Raw genomic sequence first — 10,976 nt, 5'->3', positions numbered from 1 at the left:
TTTTATTCAACGGTAAAATAGGATAGGACAATTTTTAAGAAAGAAAAGCTATCTGTATTAACCAAATTTAAGACAGGATTTTAAATAAATTTGACAATGTTAGAGTGACTTTTGCGTAAATTAATCACAATGTAAGAGAAATTATGCTAAGTTCTAACACCCCCATTTCTGGAAGAGTTTATTATTCAACATGGCGGATGAGGAAACGAAAACATTCGCCCAGGATACAAATTTAAGTGATTTGCAAGGTGGTGATGTGTTTATTAATGGAGATTCTGATGATGAATCTAAAAATGAAAGTGCTAATGATCAGGAAAGTTTGGATACTTTATCATGTGAGAAACCTATTCCGCGAAAGAGCAGTTTCATGAATAAAGATGGAACCCGCAGAACTCACAACAGAAAAAAGACTGTGTCTTTTAGTAGCATGCCAACCGAAAGAAAGATTGCCACTGGTAAGAATAACCGAGTTGTTGTAATAGAAATATGTATAAATATTTTGTCCAAAGTGATATTTTGAGTTGTCAACTTTTTAAAAGTGTTATTTTTATATTATAACAACCATTGATACACCATCATTTACTTTTAAATCTGACAGTTTCTTCCAAGTTCTTGCCAAAAAATCTTGGTGTAGTTAGAATTAAAAAACCTCAAAAGGTCAACAGCAGAGACTTTTTACAAAAATAAATGACAGTAACCGATTTTTATACTATTAATATTAGTAATAAAAACCTATATTACCCTGGCATGTGCAATACATATGAACCAAAATGCAACCACATGTCACCACTCAGCTGGTTAAATAAAGTACTGTAAAAAAATGTATTCTAAGATACTTTCGGTCAGAATCATATCTGCATGTAAATCTACATATTACATGTACTCCGAAACAATCAGTTCTGACCATAGCTTGTAAGCGCCTTGTCAGGGAAGTCTTAAAAAATATTGTTATTATAAAAATTTAAAAGATTAAAGTTCGCAGACAAAAGAGTGAGAAATTGAAACTAAAAATTGGAGAAGCTGTCAGCATCATATTGTGCATAAATTAAAGAACCCATCATCTCAGCATGATGGGAGTTAGTTCTTTAATACCATCATGTGTAAAACATGAGCTATACTGGCATGCGAGCAGTTCCCGTACAAAAATCGTAGTTACTTAAACATTATTTTTTATTACGCTCACTCACCAAAATTTGAATGTTACACATCAATATTCAGCTTGTCACACAAATCATGGAAATTCCATCATGTTCTAAACATAGAATAACCCTTAGTTATGAGGCTATATGGGGTACGAAATTATCATTATTTATAAGGAATGTAGTTCCCGTACATAAAATCTAAATTATAATTATACATTTATTATATCGGACTATTTCATTAACAATGTTGAACCAGACCATTATCTAAAGATAAATAAATGTAATTCAGGAAATAGAGGTAGACTAAACGGGGTATCATTACGGTACGTTACCCAACGCATTACAGCAATAGCATGCTTGTATGCATATATTTACGCATCAGCATAAAAATTATTATATATATATATTGGTCAACATTCTGTAATTAAACAAGTTTCATCACATTGCCTACTTTTGTAAACAGTGATTAGTGGAAAACTTTAACAAGCCTCACGTGTAAGTATTTTGGCATGCGGCAAGGACGTAATCCCAGAGAAACAAGGTCACGTTTGACTAGCACAGGTGAAAGTGATTTTAAAATGAGACTTTATTAACGTACTGCCGAACGACACTCTAGATTCTGTCTCGTTATGTATCTGCTTGATTTGAAATGAATTTTTGATGAATGCAAGTAAAAATCAAGCGTTTAAATGAAAAATACGGGTACTGCTTCTGTACGGGAACTGCTCGCATGCCAGTACAGTATATATTGATGTATAAAAAACATATTTTTTTATTTCCTGGTTCTAATTTTACCTGTTCAGTACAGCACACATGTACAAACAAGGAACCAGCATAAAATTTCCTGTCTAATTAATTAACAAGTAGTTATTAGTACATGTGTAATGCCTAAAAGAACAATTTCATACTGAATTATTCATTCCTTTAGGAATAACTAATTTACCGACTGTCTTACCTACATGGTATATCAACATGTATCTGCATGGTTGACTGATGGTAGATAATTTCACCATAAAAGATATGTATTAATATGCATAGCAAAAATATTTAATATATGTATGGTACATGTATGCATTTTGTGCTATTGAAATTATCACATGTAGTTAATACAATGTATAAAGTTAATCTAAAAAAAGTGAACAATTATAAATGGTTATGATTCATTAAATTTAAAATTTAAGTTTATTTATTGTAGCAAGGTAGACATATTGAGATTCAGTCTTGTCTTGCAAACAAAAAACAAACACCTCCATCCCCCTCCCCTTCCAAAAAATAAATAAATAAAATAAATCTCAATGATATAAAATGAATATTTTTTCTTTATATATTTGATAATTTGAGACATATGCTTAAAATATTAAAATTTCATAATTTTTCCATGTAAATCTAATTGATAGATCCCTACTCTGACCTTTAATTTGAATAAAAATAGATTTAACCACAAATATTAACATATATATGCTGTTTTGTTACCAAATATGTTGTGGTGAAATTCTTATTGTATTCACTTAATTATCTGATAATTAGAATTAGACAGGCAGGGATCTATGCATTTTGTTCAGTCACTGACATAAAATAAGGTTGAAATTAATAATGAACCATTGTTTATTATTTGTAGTTAAATAATGAGTAATATGTGCACACTTATGATGAATTAGAAAAATCTCTATGAACTAGAGATTGGTTTATTACTAGTATATCTACGATTTCCTGTTTCTCATCTTATTCTCATCTATTTCTTATCAATTAAAATGGATCATGTATTATTAGACATTGTTAATGGCAGATGACTGATCCAGATCTAAACCACTGTGTAACAAGAATATTAATGTGACATTAAAATTAATTAGAAAAAAAAATTACAAACACAAATTATATATACATGTACATAATTATGTTCTAGCCACACATGATTGTAGGTTACGGTACTAAAAACCTACACAATTAATCACATATATTGTCTGACAATGGTGAAATTGCATTGATAAAATAGTACAAATCACTCTAAACTTGATCTTTGACCTCTTTCCATAGAGAGAGTGGAGCCTAAGTGATCCTTCACTATAGAGCAGATAAAATGTTTCTTCATTGATCTTCAGTGTCTTACTATGTTGGGGGGGGGGGGGGAGTTTGAAATAATTCTTTCTGATAATAATATATGTAAGTACCCGGCAATGAGTATAAGGCTATTTAAAGCATTTCCTATACATTTTGAACTTGAACAATTAAGAATGGATATAAAATTAAATAAAATTTGATAACAAGAAAATTTACATTCAGGAGTCTAACCTCCGACCTCAAAATCAAACTGCTCTGAGGATTTTTCCTTCCCTGCTTTTACTAAAGTCATCATAATGTTAAAGTCGTGAAAAAATCAGCTTTTTTTACTCTGTTACAGTTGTAATTTCTTCACCATTGTAAATGTCAAAGTGTCTTGAAAAAATTGAACTTTATTTTCATGAGCTAATATATTAATATTTCATAAAATATGTTTTCCTCTCTGACAGTAGCAGAAATTATATGAGATACATGTAGTAAATTAACAATTTATCGTAATATATAAGTTGTAAGATTAATTCCCAGATTGATATATTATGTTCTCATAAGTTGCAAATTGATCCAGCATCTGAAGTTAATTCACTGATCATCTAATTGTACACTGTTATTGATCTGTCTCACTTTCCATTCTGTGTCGAACATCATCGTCAAACTCTTTATCGTACAAGTACTCGTAATGCATCTCTTGTGTTTTATTGGAAAAAAACACAAAAAAACATAGGTTTTCATTATAAATTTTTCCAAAGTTTAAAATATTTGTTGTGAAAAATACAAATTGATTTAAACCAATATCACGCTAAATTATCTTAAATAGACTTGTCCGTCTTTTGATCCAGACAAAAACATTCTTCATTTTTAGGGAAATTTTATATATATGTTCAGACAGAGCAAGCCTTGATGTGTCCAGCTTATCTTGGTCTGCATTAGGCAGATATATATGTACCATGTTGGTAGAATCTATTTTATAAAAGTTCTTATGATATAATTTAAATTTTTTTTGTATACTTTTTATATGGGGTAAAATACTTGCGAGTATGGTCTTTTCTTATCATTGTTAAAATGTGGAATGGCAGAAAGAGATTAGGGCTTTATGAAGTTCCAATTTTGCAGTCAGACTTAAATAATCTGATATGAAGATATTATAGGTAAGAGGAAGGCATTTATATTAAACAGTTCATAATCAGGTGAAGAAGCCTATTTTCAACGATTTAGAATTTGTTATTAAATATTTTTTATTTTGTAACTTTCAATGGGGAATTTTTTTCCCTGTTGGCATTGGGGAAAAATAATATATATTTTCGAAGGGAATATGACCGAATATGGGCATAAAATAAGGCAAAATATCCCCCTGGATGTGCTACTTATCTTGGTCTCCATTAGGCAGATACAAATGACAATGTTGTAGAATCTATTTTAAGGATAAAAGTTCTTATGATATAATTTAAATTTTTTTTGTATACTTTTTATATGGGGTAAAATACTTGCGAGTATGGTCTTTTCTTATCATTGTTACAAATGTGAAAATGTAAAGCCAGATAGAGAGATAGGGCTTTTATTAAGTTCCAAAATTTGGAAGTCATTGGGACTGAAAATATCGGACAATGGACGTCATATTATAAAGGTGAAGAAGGGAAAGCATTATATTTTGGAAGTCACAAGCCAAAATCAGGAGTAAACGACTCCCAAACTTCTACTAATGGAAGCCCTGGAGGGAAACATAATTATCATATATAAACATTTTATTATGCCCCCATTTCAAAGAAAAGGGGGTATATAGCTTTGCACTTGTCGGTCCGTCGGTCTGTCGGTCCGTCGGTCCGTAGACCAAATGGTTTCCGAGTGATAAACTAAAGGAACCCTTAGGCCTAGGAACTTCAAACTTGGTATGGTGAATTGGTCATGTCCCAGTAGATGTACCCCTATTGATTTTGGGTCAAGGGGTCAAAGGTCAAGGTCACATTGACCTTGTTAGGCAAAAACGGTTTCCGATCAATAACTAAAGAACCTTAAGGCCTAGGAAACTTCAAAACTTGGTATGGTGATTGTTCATGATCAGTAGATGACCCTATTGATTTTGGGGTCAAGGGTCAAAGGTCAAGGTCACATTGACCTTGTAAGGAAAAACAGTTTCCGATCATCATAACTAAAGAACTTAAGGCCTAGGAAAACTTCAAACTTGGTATGGTGATTGGTTATGATCAGTAGATGACCCCTATTGATTTTTGGGGTCAAGGGGTCAAAGGTCAAGGTCACATTGACCTTGTAAAGGAAAAATGGTTTCCCGATCAATAACTAAAGAACTTTAAGCCTAGGAACTTCAACTTGGTATGGTGATTGGTCATGATCAGTAGATGACCCCTATTGATTTTGGGGTCAAGGGTCAAAAGGTCAAGGTCACATTGACCTTGTAAGCAAAAACGGTTTCCGATCAATAACTAAAACTTTTAGGCCTAGGAACTTCAAACTTGGTATGGTGATTGGTTATGACGCAGCAGATGACCCCTATTGATTTTTGGGGTTAAGGGGTCAAAGGTCAAAGGTCACATTGACCTCTTGGGTAAAAACGGTTTCCGATCAATAACAAAAGAACCCTTTTAGGCCTAGGACTTCAAAAACTTGATATGATGATTGGTCATGATCAGTAGATGACCCCTATTGATTTTGGGTTCAAGGGGTCAAAGTCAAGGTCACATTGACCTCATAGGTAAAAACGGTTTTCCGATCAATAACTAAAGAACCCTTAGGCCTAGGGAACTTCAAACTTGGTATGGTGATTGGTCATGACCAGCAGATGACCCCTATTGATATTGGGTTAAGGGGTCAAGGGCAAGGTCACATTGACCTTGTAGTGGTAAAAATGCTTTCCAATTCAATAACTTAAAACCCTTAGGTTAGGAACTTCAAAACTTGGTAATGGTGATGGTCATGACAGCAGATGACCTTTTGATTTTTTGGGTCAAGGGTCCAAAGGTCAAGGTCCACATTGACGCTTGTAGGTAAAACGGTTTTTCCGATCAATTAACTAAAAACTTAGGCCTTAGGAACTTCAAACTTTGTATGATGATTAGTCGTGACCAGCAGATGACCCCTATTGAGTTTTTGGTCAAGGGGTCAAAGGTCAAGGTCAGCATTGACCTTGTAAGTAAAAAGGTTTCTGATCAATAACTTAAGAAGACGCTTAGGCCTAGGAAACTTCAAACTTGGCATGGTGATTTGTCATGACCAGCAGATTACCCCTAATGATTTTGGGATCAAGGGGTCAAAGGTCAGGTCACATTGACATTGTAAGTAAAACGGTTTCTGATCAATAACTAAAGAACGCTTCGGCCCTGGAACTTTCAAAGCTTGGCATGGTGATTGGTCATGAGCAGGCTGAGCCCCTCATTGATTTTGGGTCAAAGGTCAAGGTCACATTGACCTTGTATGTTAAAACGGTTTCCGATCAATAACTAAAGAACCCTTAGGCCTTTAGGAAACTTCAACTTGGTATGGTGATTGGTCATGACCAGCAGATTGACCTAATTGATTTTTGGGGGTCAAGTGGCAAACGTCAAGGTCAGCATTGACATTGACGAAAAAGAGAAAGGAAGAAAAAAAAGAAAGAAAAAAACTTTTTTTTAAAAAAAAGAAAAAAGGAGAAAAAAAAGAGGAAAGAAGAAAAAAAAAAAAAGAGAAAAAGAAAAAGAAAAAAAAGTAAAAAAAAAAAGAAGGGGAAAAGGGGAAAAAAAGGAAAAAGGGAAAAAAAAAAAAAAAAAAAGAAAAAAAAAAAAAAAAGGGCCCAAAGGAAAAAAGGTTTACCCGTTTTCTTTTTACAATTCAAAAAACCCTTTTTTTAGGAAATTCAATTTGGAGAAGAAATTTTTCGGGAACATAGATTTTGAAACCCCAAAAGTTGTAAATTTCCCGGGTTTATTTTTAAATGACCCAAAACCTTATAACTTTTTAAAAAAAGGGTTTGATATGTCAGAAGCCCTGCAAAAACTTAACGACTCCCAAACTTCTACTAATGGAAGCCCTGGATGGAAACATAATTATCATATATAAACATTTTATTTATATTGAATTTTGATTACTTTTAAATGATTTGGTAAGCATTAAATGTAAGTGGAAATATAAAAAATAGAAACTTTTGTTTTTAATGTTCCATTCACATTCTTTAATTATTACTAATATAATTGGAAGTCCTTGATATTAGAGTTGTATAGTAATACAAGTACTGTCTATTGTTGAACTCAATATATCAGCTACAATTTAGTCTACAGCCAAACAAAAAGATTTATTTAACTTAATATGCCTAGACAGTCTAAGTCCTTAGTGTGTATTGTACACTTACTTCATTTTGCAAATTATTATTATAGTTATATTTCTCTTTTAATGTAAGTAAATATTTGTGTATGTAATTGAAGTATATATCGATCTCCAAATATTCAACTAGTCACTTATCGAATAAGACAGACTAACACTGTATTTTAACATGGTTTGCTTTGTTTCTCAGCTAGCAGTTAAATATACATGTAACCCTTATCCCCTTGTGGCAGAGGGTTTGCCTTTAATAAGGGTTGAGACATAAGAATTGCAACCACTATGCATGATTCAAGAGGCAAATAAATGGAGCCTTATAATGCATCTCAAAGCTCAAGCCAATGAGGTGGTTTTGATCCTTGCTGTTGCTGTAAGTTTGTAAAACCCAAGGTTAGCCAAAGTTATCGTTCCTGTTTCAGTGCCATATGACATAAATTGTATTGGTGCAACATAAAGCCAAACAAAATAAACATCAAACCTCAAGCCTACTGACTATAAGATGTAACCCATGTAACCAGTGCAGACTAAGATGAACTGCCACATTTAATCGTTAATACAAAGTATTAAATTAAATGAACATATATTTTGTTATTTATGACATTTAATTATCGTATATATACAATGTAATATGAACTGATATGATATTTATGGATAATGTTAAATCTGCAAATTACATACATGTAACATTATTGTACAATTATGTATATAATCTATATTTAATGATATCTGGAAAAAAAATATCCATATTAAGCTTGACTTATATAGTATTAAAGATTCATGTGATTGTAACCTCAAAGCCTTTTCAAAAAGCCTGGGAAAAATTATGTAGTATTTATGGAAAGTTGATGGTGGTAGTGCATACATGACGATGTGTAACCATGTGTGGCAACTAGAAGGAAAAAGGATATTGCCCATTGAATGATGAGTCTCACCAAATTGAAAACAATGAACAATTTAGTGGCTGTATTATTTTCTGAACAAAAAGAACGTGACTCAATAGAGTTAAGACTTAATTCAGACTGTCCTTCACTCCTTGTTAAGTTGCTGTTGTACAGAGTTCAAAATTATTTCAGTTTTCCTCATTATATTTATGTAGAATGTCATATTTGGAGATAAGTACATGTATAATTTAAAACTGGAACATATTGACTGCTTTAAAGAAATTCTAACCCTAAATGTCATGCATAATATCCCAGGCTTGCCTATCTTTCAATATGGACAAAACCATTCATCACTTTTTGGAAAAATTGTGAAAATTTCAGAATATGTATCGACTGCATAGCAAACAGTGCAGACCAGAGCAAGCTTGTACACGCTGGCCTGATCTTGGTCTGCACTGGTCAGTGTGAGTCACATAGATTGACTTATTGGTCACAAGCAGCTAGGCTATAGGTGAAGAATTTCATTATTCTATACATTATTGTTTAAAATTTCTTGAGTTAATGAGACTTCACAGAAATAAATGCAGTACATATGTACATGTATATTACATAAGACTGATCTTACTCATGAATATTTATAATTACACATTTTACCGTGGAATGTTTTAACAAATGTGATAATTATGTTTTCTACCAGCTAGCAGTCAGTGTTTGTAAACTATCATGACCCAGAGTGTAACCAGGTTCACCAATCTCTGTTTGGATGCCTGCCATTGTTTCTTGGATAAATGGTAGAACTCACTCAATATGCAAATTTAACGCTGCTGCTCCTTGTTGCTTGAAAAGAAAAAAAAAGAAAATTGCTTTTTACACAGATTGCAGAACATGTTCACAGTATAAAATATGTAGTAAAAATATTTATGTTAGAGAAACTCAAAATAAAATTAAAAGACATTATTTCTTGCTGGAATTGTCATGATCATGTAGTGTGATCATGTAGTGCTAGTACATGTACTTATTTATCTAAACACACAATATAATTATGCAAAGTTGAGGCATAAGTGAAATGAATCAATCTGAACATTTTTTGTATGATTAATGAAAAAATGAATAATTACTCTATACTAGTCTGCATTTGTAGAATTACATGTACATACAAAAGTCATGTAAAAGAGTTTAATTAAATTTAAAGATAGCTTTTATACAAATTCTTCATTTTTATTTGTAGAATATAAAAGTTTAATAATTTTAAAGTAATTCAGACCTTCCATGTTTATATACATGTAATTATATTGATCCATTTAATGTTTATATAAATGTACATTTTGAGATCATATATCATCTCTATGTGGCATCAGGGATTGTTTATTATGAAATATGAGGCGAGAGTAATATATAATTTTATATAAAAATGATGTATAAATATATATGTTTATAACAGATTTTGTAAAAGATCTTTCTGGGTGTACTGTAATTTTAAGGAGGAAAATTTAAACTAATGCATAAAAAATTTTAAGCTTAATTTGCAAAGATTTAAGAAAATTTTCTGCACTTGTCTAAATTTTCCTTCTTTTCCTTCTTTGCCTTAAGGTGTGAAAAATTGCAGAACATGACTGTATGCATGTACAGTACTTCTGGAAATGTTTTGAGCTATATAAAACATAAATTTGTATCCTGCTGAAACCAAAGTGATTAGCTAAAATTGCCACTGGTAGAGTCAGGCCAGCCTGGTTAGGTCAGTACAATATGCCCAAACTCTATATGTTTTCATCTTGATATCCCAAAAATTGATAATGGACAGTTCTAAAAATGAAACCTGGGCAAGTCCATTTAGGAAATTTCAGCTGGACGAGTTATTTATGGGTTAAAATTTTGAATGAGTGATAATTATTAAGCCTTTTCCTCATTAGTGGACACATGTTTTACATCATGTAAATATTTCTCAACATGTTAAATACATGTATAATTAGAAAGATATTTAGTTTAACTTTAAGGAAGTCATGAATACATATAGGTGATGTTGACGTGCAAGTTCTTTTGTAATATCAAACCTTACATGGAGAGATTTTCCTTCCTTGTTTTTACTAATATTTCTAACATACTCATACTGGTGTTGTTTACTGTAGGAAATAAATAACCTAAAACATCTCTGGTGTTGATGTATTCTACTTTTATTATAGATATGATAATTTTGTAAAATTGATTATTTCCTTGAAAAATCATAAAATTTTATTGTATGACTTGTTTGTTGTAATGAATTGTTCTTGTATTTTGTTAGTGTTAGTGTTACTAACGAAAATTTTATTGTCTGTCCATTTTTAATGTGGTTTCATAAAGTGAACATTGCCCCTTTGGTTTGTTGCTAGGTCCATTCAAAATCAGGGAAATTTATGTTTTCATAAATACAGTGTAACCTCGACAGAGAGGCACCATGTGGGGAGATTTTTAACTGTTGTTGTTGTAACAGTTATTGTTGAAAGTTTGCTGTTCTATGGAGGGTCACTTTGCAGAGATTGCACTGTATATATAAAAGAAATTATTGATCAAAGCTAATTCCCAATCATGAGGGTATAGGTCAGGGTCAGTGGTCAAT

At 31.9% G+C, this 10,976-nt stretch overlaps 1 protein-coding gene across 1 annotated transcript in view; it reads left to right on the top strand.

Moving 5' to 3' along the window:
- Positions 1-125: 125 nt before the first annotated feature.
- The window catches only part of LOC132739037 (inactive phospholipase C-like protein 2), a gene marked incomplete at its 3' end in the record, with an annotated part of 110,743 nt that continues 99,892 nt past the window's right edge, over positions 126-10,976 (top strand). The window contains 1 exon segment of the mRNA XM_060726689.1: positions 126-455. Coding sequence (XP_060582672.1) covers positions 191-455 — 265 coding nt within the window.

Source organism: Ruditapes philippinarum, unplaced genomic scaffold, assembly GCF_026571515.1.
Source record: "Ruditapes philippinarum isolate M1 unplaced genomic scaffold, ASM2657151v2 ctg223_1_1_1_1, whole genome shotgun sequence".
NCBI lineage: Eukaryota > Metazoa > Mollusca > Bivalvia > Venerida > Veneridae > Ruditapes > Ruditapes philippinarum.
This window is presented reverse-complemented; position numbering and strand designations above follow the sequence as displayed.